This window comes from Dama dama, chromosome 9 (assembly GCF_033118175.1).
Source record: "Dama dama isolate Ldn47 chromosome 9, ASM3311817v1, whole genome shotgun sequence".
Taxonomy (NCBI): domain Eukaryota; kingdom Metazoa; phylum Chordata; class Mammalia; order Artiodactyla; family Cervidae; genus Dama; species Dama dama.
In genome coordinates, this window is record NC_083689.1 from 34,249,479 (window position 1) to 34,264,848 (window position 15,370).

Below are 15,370 nucleotides of genomic sequence, written 5' to 3' on the forward strand. Positions count from 1 at the left end.
CACCATCCTGCCCCCACTATCCCACCCTCCCTAGGTAGGGGGAGTAAAGAAAGTTAGAAAGGAAAGAAAAACCCAAGCTGAATGCGTACCCCAAGAGGAGGCTGGACCTTGAAGAGGGTGAAAGAGTAAAAAGAGGCGGCTCTAGGGATGAAGGTCAAGGAGCATGCCAGTTAAGGTCATCTGACAGGCAACTATCAAAATGGGATTAGATGGGCAAGGAGTCATTGAGGGGCAGGCTTGGGAAGGATGAAGGGGGGAGGAGCAGGCAGAGAGAGCCTTCAGACTGGCACACAGGACTGACACCTATGCAGGGAGAGAGGAGAGGAGAGTCTCAGACTGCAGAACATGCTGGAGAAAGATCTGGCCCGGTGAGGGGAGTCCTGGGCCACAGCGTGCCCTGAGAGGAACTCCCTGGCAGAAAGAGATGCTCTGACCACCTCTGCTGCTCAGACTCCAGCTAAGAAAGCACAGGGAAGTGGGGCCAGCAGAGCTGAAGGAGGCTGTGTGCAGGGCATCTTGAATGGAGCCCGGCAGGGTTAACAGCAAGGCCACCACCAGGGGCGTCCATGGCATTGACCCAGGAGTGCCTGCAATGAAGGCTCTGAGCAGCTAGGATTCAGGTCCCAAGCAGGTGAAGAAAATAGAGCTCCATTTCTGAATCTCTGCCTACCTCTGTTAGAAAACATGCATTGCTTGACCAAGTTAAGGGCTGACTGAACGTTTGCCAAGACTCTGAGTCGGACAAACTGCCAGTAAGGTCATTTGGCTGCGGACACGCACTGCTGTGTCCAAATATGTGACTCACATTTTGACACGTGATACACAGCATGGGGACTGGGTAGCCAACCACTGTACCTGAGGATATCCACCTGCTTCCACTGAACGGGAACTCACGGGCACAAGCCTGGCCTCGCCAAACCAAGCGAGTTCTCCCTGCTCCCAACGACCGTGGTCGCGGAGGACCACCTCCCCCACACCAACACACACACACACACACACACACACACACACATTGTTTCTTGTCTTGCACTTTACACACGTGTGTGTGTGTGTGTGTGTGTGTGTGTGTGGTCTCTCTCGTCCTAGATCAACAATGAGCAACTCGAGAGGACAGTGTCTCTTATTCTTTGAATCAGCATTGCCTTGCACACAGTTGGTTTAAGTTTCAACCGCAGTTAGAGAAAATGAATGGACAGGATTGGGGAGACCAGGGGTAGGTAAGTTGTGGAAAAAACAATAGGAACATTTATATTTATTTCAGCCTACTTATTTTCAGAAGGTCTAGGGTGGCTTATAGTAGTGATAACGGCACAACTATTAAAAAAGGATAAAGATGTAAGAACAAAGAATGAAGGCAGACATGAGAAAAACTATATACAGCTGGTCCTCCATGTTCACGGGTTTCACCAACTGCAGATCGAGTACTGTGTTACCAGCCACAGTCAAATGAATCCGAGAATGCAGAACCCAAGAACATAGACAGCCAACTATGGGACTTCAGCATCAATGGGCTTTGGTATCTGTGGCGGGTCCAGTAACCAATCCTAAGTGGACATCTAGGCAGGAATCTACTGGAAAAAACTAAGCTAAGGACTGCTACTGAGATGGAATGCAAACTTTACTTTTGACCTTTTCCTGGCAGGCAAGACAAAAAGGAAAACACAAGTTATATAAGGTTCTTATTAGCTAATAAAAAAAAGCATGCCAGTTTTTCTATAGAAGCAGATTTTTTCCTAACACTAACTCTAAGAAGAATTTATTTTATGGCCCCTAACAGAGCCATTGGCTTTTTAAACATATAATGGTTTCAGTAAGAATTTTATAAAAATAATACATAGAAACTTTTTAATTCATGGCTATTTCTTATATTGGTTTCTGAGAACTGCCATAGTTCAGAGATGACATTTCTTTGGGGACTTAATATGTAGTTCAGCCATCAGCAGTGAAATAAGGTTGATGGATTGCATCTGGGGCCATAGCCTATAGAAGGACCCTAAGAAAGGTACCTTACATAATAATGACCCCAGGCTACTACATTAAGTATTAACTTGATATGATTGGTAAACAAAGTTGTATTCAACTGGAGTATAACTTTGGTTGCACTTCTTTGAAATTTGGCTAAATAGTTCTACCAAGGCACAAGCATTTTGATTTGACACTGAGTCATAATACGGGCTTCCCTGGTGGCTCAGTGGTAAAGAATCCACATGCCAATGCAGGAGGTGCTGGTTCGATCCCTGGTCTGGGAACATACCCTGGAGAAGGAAATGGCAACCCACTCCAGTATTCTTGCCTGGGAAATCGCATGGACAGAGGGGCCTGGCAGGCTACAGTCCATGGGGCCGCAAAAGAGTCAGACATGACTTGGCGACTAAACAACTTTGTCATAATAGTCCAAATTCTATGTACACACAATGATTTAGAATTGATTCTAACAACTCCCAAACTCACATTAAGAGAAATTGCTCTGGAGGATGTGAAAAGTGTTCTAAAAGTCTAAAAGTTCTAAAAGTCTAAAAGTCCTTACAAATCAATTTAAGCACCTAACATATTTAAACAAGTATCCTTTGTACTCTGAGATTCTTCAAAGTTTGAGCAGGCTAATAATATCCTGTCATAATCCGAGTTCCCTGGTAAGTGGGCTCTGACCTGGAGATTAGTGGGCAGGAAGTCTATTATAAATGGTTCTTAGGATTAACAGGGGAGGGTAGTTGCGGGTAGAGAATAAGGCAGGGGAAGAAGCTGGGCCAAGCCCATGGGGAGCTCTGGAGCTAGAAAGGCTTTTTGGAGTTATTTCAAGTTGGGTGAGGGGTTGAGTTTATCTACCCCAACACTGAACAGCCCTTAGATACAGGTGCCCTGGAAAGGGGCATGCCCTTGGGCAACGTGCCTGTCTTCAGCTGAGGGCAATCTCCAGAGAAGGCTCACACCTGAGGTCTCTGGCCCAGGAGCACTGCCAGCAGCTGGGAGAATAAATCCTGTTTCTGAAGGCGGTGCATTACAATGTGTTATGAGATTTTGTATGCACAGTTTACCAAACTGGCAAAACCTGCTTTAATCCTGAAACACAGACAAACATCTAGACCTAGTGGTGGAGAGAATACAACTTGTGAAATGTTCCTTTATCCCACTGAACTGGACGTATACTACTTATTTTGCACAATGAGTATATCAATTAGGTTTTCTTTTTGGCTAGTCCTACCAGAAGCCAGGTATTAGTGATTTAGTCAATGAAAAGAACTTATTTTGCTCACCTAGGTTAATATGCAGAACAGGCCAGGGCTTACATGGTGGCTGCCTCTCTTTCCTTCTCTTTCATCCTTGGCACGTGACTTTATTCTCAGGGCTGTTAAGGCGCTGCTCTACCACAGAGGGAAAAGTTCTGGGGCAAAGACAAGCGCCAGACAAATGTCTTCCTCCACAAAATTCTCGAAAGCTCCACTTCCCCATTTCGGAACTTCTCAGGAGGTGCCAATGGTAAAGAATCCATATGCCAATGCAGCAGACACAAGAGACGCGGTTTCCATTAGGAGGGGAAGGTCCCCTGGAGGAGGAAACGGCCACCCACTCCAGTATTCCTGCCTGGGAAATCCCGTGGACAGAGGAGCCTGGTGGGCTACAGGCCCCTGGGTAGCAAAGAGTCGGACACGACTACGCACCCACGCATGCATGCCTGATTTCTACTGACGTTTCATTGGCTAGAGCAGAGTCACATGGTCATTCCTAATTTCACGGGCATCAGGGAAAGTAATTTTACCAGAGAACATTTGATTTCTCTTAATTAGGGAAAAGGGAGAAAATATTGAGACGGGAATAGCCTTGCCACAAAAAAAATAGCTTAACTTCTTCATTCCTTGTTCCTGACTGGCTGAACGACTCCAGGAACTCATTCCACAGAAAAAACAAAATATATTTCTAAAATACAAGTAAGACATCACAACAAATTGCTATACTTTTCAAATTTAAGCTTGACCCACATTTTGCACATTACATCAAAAGCACTATGGATTTACCACCATAGGCTTCTGGCTGTAGTTCCACTGTTAGGGATGGAAGTGTACATGGGATAGGTGTTCAGTGCGTGTTGTGTAAACAAAGGAACATATCTGGCACAGAGGATAACACTGTACTCTGTAGTGAGCTCATAAAACACATGCACCTTGCTGGCATGTTATGGGGAGGCCCTGTAGTGGTGGTTTGGGGACTGGGTTTTAGTCTTTGCTTCAGTGTGTTTTATCTTGGTGATTGCCACTGCCAGATGGGTAGCTTTCTGATGATTTGATTTCTATAAACAAGGATTTTAGGAAATTAGGGGAAATAACAATTGAAAAGCTAGTCACGTTATGATCACGCATAAAAGGGCAATGACCCCATCCTTTATGGAAAAGTTATTGTTCTGTCTTCTATCTGAATCAGAAAAGCAGCCTTGATTTCTATAATTATATGATTTATAAATCTCCTACATAGGCAACTATAGTATTGAATATGATTTTCAGTTTATAGGCATATTAAACCTAAGAGTGCCATGACCCCAATGTTACTTCCCTAGACCTAATAATCTTTTCTCCATACCTATCGCAAGTGTAGGGGTACGTCCTTCTTTCCCTCTCCTTGAGAAAGGGTCTTTTTCTGTCAACCTATCTTCTCAAATATTATCTCAATAGATAGTACAGCTCATCTGTAACAAAACTAAAAATAGAGGCCATGGTAAATGCCAGAAGGAAGATTTTGCATTTCTAGTATGCTCCCAGATGAGGCCGATACTGACAGTGCCCAATGACACTTTGGTAGTAAGGCACTGGTTTCAAAACTTGACTGCACTTTTGGAGTCCAGGGGGAGATTTTATAAACGCTGGTGCTTGGCTCTATTCAAGAAGTTGGATTTATTTGTTACAAGGTTCAGTTTGGGCATCGGATTTTGAAAAGCTTCCCCAAGTGATTCTAAAGTGCAGCAAAGTTTGAGAACTACTGCGATAAATGAATGAGAAGACTTTTTTCGGTAGGTCCCTCTAAATATACAGTTTGGTAGACTTCTGTCTCCTTGTATGGCCCTCTACAGTTGATACTGACTTCTGGGTCTCTTTTAATTCAAGGAGAGTGCCCAGCATAGGGCTTGATTCTTGGCAAGGATCAATCATAGGCTGTTGACTACTCACCATATAGAAGGATGAGTGTTCTACTGATATGCTTTGGCGAAGGGAGAGGTGATTTACTTTTCATTGAAAACATGGGTCCAACACATTTCTACTTACTGCAGTTTCTTTGCCATGTTTCTTCCAAGGAAGTTCATATATAAAGGGCTTAGAGATCTTGAGAATTGAGGGTAGGGAAGAGAGAAGAAAATGGTGAGAAGACGACAGTAAAGAGGAAGGAGAGACAGCAAGGGAGAAACTGGAGAGAAAAAGAGGATAAGAAATGGGTAGAATATGATGAATGTGGGAGAAGTGAGAATAGAACAGTAATGAAAAATTGCTAGTAGATATTCACTAACCACCATCTATGAGAGGTGGTTCTATTGAGATCAACAACAAAGACTATTTAGATTAACAAACTTATGGTCTCATTGGGAGACACAAATCAAATGCTTGAAAAGTTATATAAAGCTATGCAATTGTTAAAGGATAATGTGTGACCAGAAGATAACACATAGATCAACAAATGAGAGTTATGGGCAATGGATAGCACAAACTCCATTTTTATGTGGGGAAATTGTATCAACCCTGTTGTAATAAATTCCTTATTCTTACTTTGCTTTATCAAGTTAACATTAAGCTTCTAGGAGGCTAGTGAAGAAATAACATTTAACTCATCTTTCATCAGCGAGTCTTTCAGGGAAATTATTTAAATATCTACTTTATATTCATTTCCTCCAGCCTGTACCAACCAGGATGTGGTTTATGAATATTCACTTTGAGAAAACAAACTTCGAAGAATATGCTTCTTTAAGATACCCTTTTCAGAGCCTCACCACACTCCCAACGCCATGATGTACATCTAGAACTTTCTTATTAGGGTTGAGGTCTTGACACAAATTTTTATGAGAATAAATAATGGGAATTCAATCCATTCATAGTGGTGAAGGTTTGGTATCTTGTTATCTTTTCTAAGAAACATTCTTAATTTGATGTGTTGAACTTTGGCAATGCAAGTCCCTTTAGTGACATAAAAGCAGCCAGACTTTAAAAGATGCTGACAGATGTTGTGATAGTTTTTTTTTTTACAGTGGAGCTGAGTTCCCTGTTCGGCTGCATGTAATTAGGCATGCAGATAGAGCTTCACTCATTTTACTAGTCCGATGGGAGGGAGTGGGGGCTGGGGCCCCAAAGCTGTGCTTACGAAAAGGAAACACTCTTTCTTCAACATGTAAGTGTGTCTTGATTTCTATAAGGATATAAAGAGTTCGCATCTTCAGTTTTAAAATTCTTCACAAAACTAAGTTTGTGGTAAGGAAAACATCATGTCTACTAATTTCAAGCACACATAATTCACCCATGTCATAAGGAACTTGGACAGTAAAGATGTTGTACATGTGTGATTTAAGACCAGCATTTTTAGTGTCCTAGAAACATCATTAAACATAGCATGCATTGTCTCACGGTCTGGCTCATCTGAATCCATTCGACTTGCCTATTTTACCTTTTAAAAAAAATTCTTTGTTCTTCTGTGGTTAGCACTGTGGCATCTAAAATGATAGTTTCAACAAACGATCAGATTGCCAGAATGTTCTAGGTTGAGGTAGCATCTCTTTCTTTCAAACTCCTCCCATTTCCTTTGCTGTGTTTAATTGGGAACTCTGTGTCTGGCTCATAAAATCTCTGCAGAATGTCCAGCCCCCTTCAACTTTTGAGTTTAAAAACACAGTCTAAGAACAAAATGGGGGCCTCTGCAAGTGCGGGAGTGGGTGGGCAGAGAGAGCACTCTCTGGATCTTCCTCCTCTGTAGACCTCTTTAGAGGGATAAGTCCCGAAGGTTGGCTCACATATGACTCCAGGATCACCTCCTCAGCACTGAACAGAAAGCGCAGGAATCCACTTGTCACTTATGCCTGCCATATATTTTCGGTTAGAATCTTACACACTAGGATAGAGCAGTGAAACGTGAGGAAGCGACCGAACAGGGCACATGAGGCCAAGGGCCACAATCAGAACAGGGCATCTCACTGGAGGAGAAGACAGTGTGAGAAATGTAGACCCGCACACGGCACCAGCCTCTCATAGGAACTCACAGGACCCGGATGAGGACAGTGCAGACGGGCTGACATTCACAGACATGCTGTTCTGTAAGTTGGAAGGAACCTCCCTCCTAGATGGGTATGCCAGTCTCCTCCTTTCCCCAGATTTATTAAGGAGGCAGGTCCCTTGCCCAAGACTAAAGGGGTACCCAGGACTAGAGCCAACACCACACCACCATAAGCTTCCTGCGTGCCAGTCCAGTGGTCCATGCACTAAGAAGGTACTGTTATGCAGGACGATGGACAGGGCAGTGAGGACCATGAACAAACTTGTATCAAAGCCAAGTCTGCTATTGCTATGGTGGTGCCTTGGACACGGAATTTATACCTTCTGAAGTTTAATTTTCTAATCTATAAAATGAAAGTCATAACACCTTAAGCATGGCTGATACATAAAAGGCACTTAACCATTACCCCCTTCTCCTAAACTCCACTGCATGTCATCAAGCCCACGTTTGTTGAATGACCCACCTTTCCAAAATTGCCTGTTAATTCAGTACCTTGACCTATTTTGCCCACCAGGACACAGAATGGTCCACAGCTGATGGCAGAAACATTGCTCGTGATTGCTAACAGCATACATTGCTCCCTCCTACTGATAAGAATACGTACTACTTTCAAACTACAACTTGACAGGCCTCTTACAGACCATGCCAACACTTTGAAAATAAAACTCTTGAAGTTGCAACAGAAATACATTTTCACATGATAGGACAAAACCATCTGGAACTTACTGTTACATGGATTCAAAGAGCTGCATCAACAATAGGGCTGTTATGAACTCAGGCTCCACACTGTCTCCTAAAGGGATTAGACAGGCCTCATCATGTGTTAGAGGCAGAAAGAAAGAGACCCAAGAAGGGGCTAAATCCTTAGCTGTCATTAGTATTTTCTCTTGTCAACACTGAGATTTGAAAAGACAGAAGGAATTGACTTACTTTATATACTCGTTTGATCCTTTAGTACTTTAGTGAAAAGTAGAATGTTTTATTTTACCCCTATGGGAAAGCAGCTCAACTGGGCAGTTTGTTCCTGAAATAAAATACCAGCAGTCAAAATATGCTTAAAGCCCCTTAGAAATCAGAACATCACAGACTTATGAGAAAGTAAGTGCCCCAAGCTTACAGGTGGTTGTTAACATTGTTTTATTTCCTTTATACAAAAAGTAAAAACGACAGAAAAAAACACTCGACAGAAAACAACAGCACTGACCTGGTCTCCCAGAGAAGCTGAGCCCAAATTGCCCGTATTATGGGGAAAGGGAGGTTCAGCCAGCATCAGCAAACACCCATGCAACTGATGAGACAAAATGGTGTCAGTGGCTGGTGGATGTCCTGTGGGGAGGTTGAATCAATCTTAAAAAACATACATTTGCCCAATCATGCTTTCAAACTGCATCTCTTTAAAAACAAGTTATATATACAAATATCACCCCAAAATGTGTCTTATATATGCTAGTGCTATAAATTTAAGGCATCCTAATCGTCTGGTCTTCTGCTGGTGAGGCATTGTTCTCATGATTCTATTTCCACAGAGGACAGTCCAGAAATTTCCAATGGTGTCCAAAGGGCAGCAATGAGAGATAATAAAAAAGTGATTTATAAGAAGAGTTCTTTTGATTCTGGCTCAGCAACATGCTTTATACTGTAGGATTTCTTCATTTTTCTACTGATGTCATCATGCCTAAGTGGAAGACAAACCACAAGGCCAAAATTAGATAAAACTATGGTCAAGTTACAATACAATGCCGCTAAACAGCTCACCCAAAATGGAAATTATCCTCACACAAACCACACTGAAGAACACTTCATTCCAGAATGCAAATTATTTTTTTTTTTTCACATAAACCACTCTTTAAACAATAAAAGGAATAGTCACGTAATAACATACTATGTGGATACTTTAAAATCTGGCCCCGGAAGTAATTACTCAATCATGCCGATTGGAATCCAAGTAAAATTCTACCGTCAAATGAATTTTATCAGTTAAACAAAATAGGAAGAGTAGTACTGCTTGTTAAACTGAAACAATAGATATTTATATTTTATTCATGGGGTTCACTGGTGACACTCTTTGTTCTCCAGTAAGCTTGAGTATTAATACTTTAAAGGAAATGCTTTTGCTTTGGGTGTGTGATTACTGAGTAGGAGCACAATGGAAAAGCACAAGTAGGTATATCTATAGCAAAAAGAAGAGCCTAGGGAACAATAGTGCTGTTTCCCCTTCAATACTCAATACCTTGTTAATTTACAGAAAGAAGTACCAGCTCAGGTCTGGGAACAGTTTTGCTTTTGATGTGAATTTCCCCTGGGAAGAAGCATTCATTTTCATTGAAATATTAGTCCCATTCTGGGTGTAAAATCTCCCAGACAGGAGTTATCTTCTGACTGTGAGCAAGTGTGCATACTACTAAATTCCTTCTTGTTGCTAGGTCAGACAAAAACAAACTGTTTCTGGGAATGGTACCTGCTCACATGAGGCCACATTTGAATGGAGAACTCCAAGCGTGGTTTTATGGCCCTCAAAATCACGCTTGCTTACAAAGATCATGTAGTCTATTCTTAGACTGGTTAATAACGATCATCATCACTGTCTGAAAGCTGTAATTCTTATTTTTATTTAAAGTTCATCTGAACAGAACTTCAGAGAGATGTTTATGGGAAAGAAAGGGAAGAGTGTGAAAGTAAAACCTGGTTGGTTAAAAGATTAGGAACTTCCAATTAAGCATGATAGACTGAATACATAGTACTAATCATCCCTTTCTTACAAAAGAACAAGCAAATGAATAAAAAAGGCACCAACCTAAATGAATAAGGGAAATGGAAGAGGAGATGATAACACACACAAAATGCCAATAACATTTCAGAAACAGGAAAATGGATGAACATGTGGAACTGATTTAGCAGAGCAGGTAGGAAAAGCAGAAATCTAAGCCTACAGTCAGGGAACCCAACAAACTGATGTTCATGATGCAGGGACTAGAAACACTATATACTTCTGAAAGTTGCAGTGGGTGCGGTGTGAGTGCTGAAAATAGGAAGACTATTCTAAAACTTTTTGGAAGTACCAGTTCATACCCAGATTACCTTCCTGACCTAATGCAGCCAGGTGACTGTCCCTTTCCCAATGTGAAGAGAGACTGCAGGTTACAATTTGCAAGACATGGAGCAGAGAGACTCTAAGTTCAGCTGAAGGCGGTGAAAACCATGGGATTAGGTGAAAGTTATCAAACACAACTGTCAACCCATCCCCTGTTACTTTAACCCAAAGATTCCTGGAAAGTAGGTTAATAGATCTGAGGAGGAGACTGGAGTTTCCTCATCTTGAGAAATGAACTGCCAAAAGAAAAGTCCTACAAATACTGACCGTGAGTTTCCCAGCCAAAGAGCCTAGTACTTAACCAGTCTGTGTGATGTAATATCTACAGTCAACAAGCCAGAGCTTCTGTTCAGTTTTAGTGTCTTATTCTTAAATATGAACAAGTTAGGGATCACCAAATATTTGAGAAAAGTGCTACTATGACAGGCAGAGACCAAGATAAATAGAGAAACAGCAGTCAAAGTGAATAGAGATAATATAAAGGGTGATAAGAACTTCAAAAATTTGTAACAAGAAAAACTGGGGAAAACATTTGCTATTTGTATCACAAAGGGTTAATTTTTATAGTGTATAATACATAAAGAGCTGCTACAAATCAAAAAGACCAGAATCTCAATAAAAATGTAGAAAGAATTAAAAATAATACATTCATACAAATAAAGAATACGTATCTATGTAAAAGAATGAAGGAGCTCTCTTTAATGAATACATAAAGATCTCTAAAATGATAGGTGAAAAAAAGCAAGAAGCAAGACTATGTGTAAAGGATGCCATCTTTATTGTAAAAAAGAAGGAAACATAAAAATATACATTTGTATTTGTATTTGAGTATAAAATATAAATAAGTTTTGCATACTTAATGCTATAAAAAAAGAGAAAGTCAATAAAATGCTACTGAATATTAGCACAATAATCAAAGAAATAAAAAGTTAGAAAGATTGGTAAGTAAAGTTGAGTAAATATCCTAGGAAGAATTTTTAAAAAAAGCAAAAGTATGGATAAAAATAGGAGAAATACAGTTAGACAATACTTAGAAAAATAGAAAAAACAGTTATAAAAGTATCAGTCCAGTGTGTTGAACATCAGATTAACAATATTTTCAGAAAAATGAACAGAAAAGCAGTAGGGGATACAATTTTCAAAGAAATTGTACAAAAACACTTCCCAGTACTGAAGCACACAGATTTCCAGATTGAAAAAGCCTGCTGAACACTCACACCCCAGAAATGAGAATAGGATCATGGCAAAGTATCATGAAATCAAAATACTGGTGATAAAGAGAAAAATCGTAAAAGCTTCCAATGGATTAGAAATTAGGGAGAAACTGAGCTTCTTGACAGACACATCAGAAGCAAGAGGAAAATGAAATACTCTGTTCAAGATTCTAAGAGAAAATGGTTTCCTATCTAGAATTCTATACCCAGCCAAATAGTGCTAATCCATATGAAGGCAAAATGAAGCTATTTTCAGACAGGCAAGGCCTCAAAACCTTTAACATCCTTTCATCTCCACAGGATGGAAGTTGTCTTTACCAAAGACAGAATATAGACTGACAAAAAGGGAAAAGGCAGATTCACAGGGGAAATCACAGGGGAAAAGCCAAAGGCAATTCCCAGGATAATGTATATAAGAAACTGCAGGGATACGGCTGGGTAGCACTGCCAGATAGCAGCAGTCTAGACTGGGGAAAAGGAAGGATGGTGTCTCCATGAGCAGGCTGAAACAGAGAGGGACCTGATGTGTCTGAATGCACTCAAAGAAGGGTTTTTGTCTCTAGCAGAGTGTTCAGAAATTATATACTTAAAAATCAAAATTATTATCTTCAAGGAAAACAAAGTTACACAAATAAAGAAATGTTAACAATAGTACACTGCACGTATCCACTGTGATAACTATTTAGATAGCCATAATAATAATAAACACCAAATACTGATTTAACTCCCAAGAGTGATACAACTATTTTGATGGTGGGAAGAGGAGGCAGGTGTGTATATGTGTGTGTGTTGGAATGGGGGGCAGTGCTGGTTGCCAAAATAGAGCTGGACAAATTTGGTTCATTGTTGAGAACATGGGTTTTGGAACCAAACTGAGCTGAAACCCTGGATACATAATTTATGACCACTGGTACTGTGTAATCTTGGGCAAGATATATAATTTCTCTGGAAAATTTGGATAAATAATAATATCTACCATATTGTGTCATTCATTGTGAAAATTAAAAGTCAATATGCATGAAGTACCTGGAATATTCTTTGGTACATTGTAAGTGCTTTATAAGCGGCAGCTATCATTTTTATCTTCTGTAGTAAGATACCAATAGACAACAGAGATAATATCTAAAATTGAAAGTCCATGTAAGTATGTTATTGAGAAATACAGAATACTAGAGAAAACACCTAAAAGCAAAGCAAATGTCTGATTCAGGGGAGTAGGAATGAGAACAGGGGAGGCTGGACACATGGACAGCCAGTTTTTGTTACAAGGCGTTACTATCATATATACCTATAGCACTTGGACAAAAAAATATAAAAATCAATAAAACTTTTTTTAAAAAGTCTAAGGATATCATCATAATTTAGACATTGAGGGAGTAATTTTACTTTAATATAAGGGGTGTTGTGTTTAAAAACATTAAAAGCACTTTGTGTAGAATAAAACCCAGCATGGAGAGTTGAGTCAATACCAAGTAAAATGTTAATTTGAGGCTTTTATCTGAATAATATCAGGATGATTCAAGACTCCCTGAACCCTTCAATTACTTAGTCCCGAATAACCAGTATTCAAATTTTTAAAAAAAGCAAAAGTGTTTGGGTAATTCTGGCATGAATTATTCAGATAATTTGCTGCTCTTGATTTCATTTTTGGATATAAAATCACATTCTCTGTGACCAAAACTGGAAAGAAGGCTTAAATTTAAGTAACAGTTTTTCAAGTAATTTAACCTGCTGACTCATCTGTGCCTGGATTCCATATTTCTACAGCCCTGGGTGACTAGATGGCAAGTTATTTTAGAGAATCTGCCTAAAATGGTCCATTAGTATGCACTACATATTCCTACTGATGGCCAAAACATGTAGACTGACTTAGCTATTTCTGTGATCTCCTTCAGATCTTCACTGAGAGCATATCTATAAATGCTCATCTTCTAAAAAATAAGATTCTGGCTCAAAGAATAAAAATATATACTTGAAATACTCAGTATTAAACTCACTGTAGCGGAGAAGACTTGTAATCAAAAGGCCTAGGCTTCTACAGAACATACCGTTCTTTCTTCAGGATGACAGGATTGCTTGGTCTTGTCTTTTCCCTCTCCTTCCTCCTTTCCCTCTCTCTAGCTTCCTCTCCTTCATATATTCCAAAGTCCCTACCCTGTGCCAGGCACCAAACTAGACACTGGGGTGCAGACTGGGGTATGATGGTGCTACTGAGGGTCACCACTCCCAGGAAGTTCTTACACCTTTCATGGGGTTGACCATGGTTTAACTACATCCTCTCAATTTTATTTTGATCATTCTCTTGCTAAATGAAGGAACATGACTCATTCTGGCACAGCAAAATTGCTAACGACGGTATTCAAACAAAGGACACTGGCAGTCCGGGGATCTGACATCCGGGAGGGTCATAGGGCTGCACTGTCCTCCACGTGGGAAGGGATAGGACAGATGGCTATGGCTGGAGCTGGGAATCTCAGTGAAGATACTAGAAGATGTGTGCGTAAAGTCTACCTGATACTTTAAAAACTCAAGTGACTACGGCTTCTTTAAAACTCCAGGCGTAAGAGAGTTCATAGACAGTTTAATGTGTAAAGACACTGTAGTAGTGGCAGACATGTGGCACAAATATGACACTGGTTCGACATTCATCCCCTTTGGAGTCACACAATTCAAAACCGGACTCCGGGGGAGGGGAAGGGAGAGGAAAGGAAGGTGGAGGTGGGAGAAGGGAACTGTTTGTTCATAACTGTTGGGAGTACACTTAAACCAGATGAGTATGCTAAAAGAGTGTATTTCTAATGGGAGGATTTTGGTTTCCAACGTAGATCTCCCCTCTGTCCCCTCCTACCTGCAGCTCATAGGTGTTCCACATGTTCATTTCTTGCCTTCCAAGTGCAGTGTTTTGAGATAGAACATGGGTTCTTATTTGCAATAGCTTCTTCTATGTCTCAACTCATCATATTTTGATACTAAACCTTGTTCTACTGTCTTCCTATGATAGAATATGCTTTCTCCTTTTCCCAGAGGGTATAAGGAACTTATGAATAAAAACTCCATGTGCGAATCACGCTCTCATGAATCTTGCAAACTCGGGCAGATTTTATAAAGGGTTTGCTAAGTTGTGCCCAGACAGTGGAAAGAGCTGCTCATGTGAACAATTCTCCATCACATGGGCATTTTTCTCCACACACAAGATTCTACTAGGCAACAGCCAAGAACAGTGCAAAACTGTGACCCATTTCAAAGGACAGGCTGTTACTTAATGGATGTAATCTGGAGAAATGGTTCCAGATTGGGACACATCATAGGAACCTGTATGAAATGCAGGTTTTCTCTCTGAAATGAATGTGAATCCTAGGGACGTGGAGGTGGGGGAGGGCAGGACAAGAGCTGAGCAGGAGAAAACTGGGCAAATGTGGGGAGGGCTACAGAGAAAGGAGTCAGATAAATTCTAGGGCTTTCTGAGGCAGAGGTGGTCACCCCAGGTACACCAACTTCTCCTGGCTCTGGACCCCAGAACTAGTATATTAGATGCAAAAACACAGAAAGATATACTTCACATCAGAGATTAGAACATAAAACTGTGGTGTGGGGGCAGAAACTCTGTCTAGAGGGTTACCAAACCCCCTTTTAGTACTAGCACTCTAACTAGCTTTTCTGAACTGAAATTGGTGAGATTCAGTCTGCCCTCAGGGATTCAGTCTAGAACTACGCAATCAACATAATCTCAGCTAGTTTGGTCATACTCCTATGGCTAGATAATTATCCCTTCAAGAATCTCTATGAGTTGAAAATACTTTCAGGTCAGAAATTTAAGATTAAGGTG

At 40.6% G+C, this 15,370-nt stretch overlaps 1 protein-coding gene across 7 annotated transcripts in view; it reads right to left on the minus strand.

The window, feature by feature from the left end:
• Nucleotides 1-8,359: 8,359 nt before the first annotated feature.
• The window catches only part of SNCAIP (synuclein alpha interacting protein), a 154,114-nt gene continuing 147,103 nt past the window's right edge, over nucleotides 8,360-15,370 (minus strand). For all 7 annotated transcript variants that reach the window (XM_061150917.1, XM_061150915.1, XM_061150913.1 and 4 more), the window contains one exon: nucleotides 8,360-8,914. In XM_061150917.1, the coding sequence (XP_061006900.1) occupies nucleotides 8,909-8,914 (6 nt within the window). In that variant the 3' untranslated portion in view covers nucleotides 8,360-8,908. The remainder of the gene's footprint in view (nucleotides 8,915-15,370) is intronic.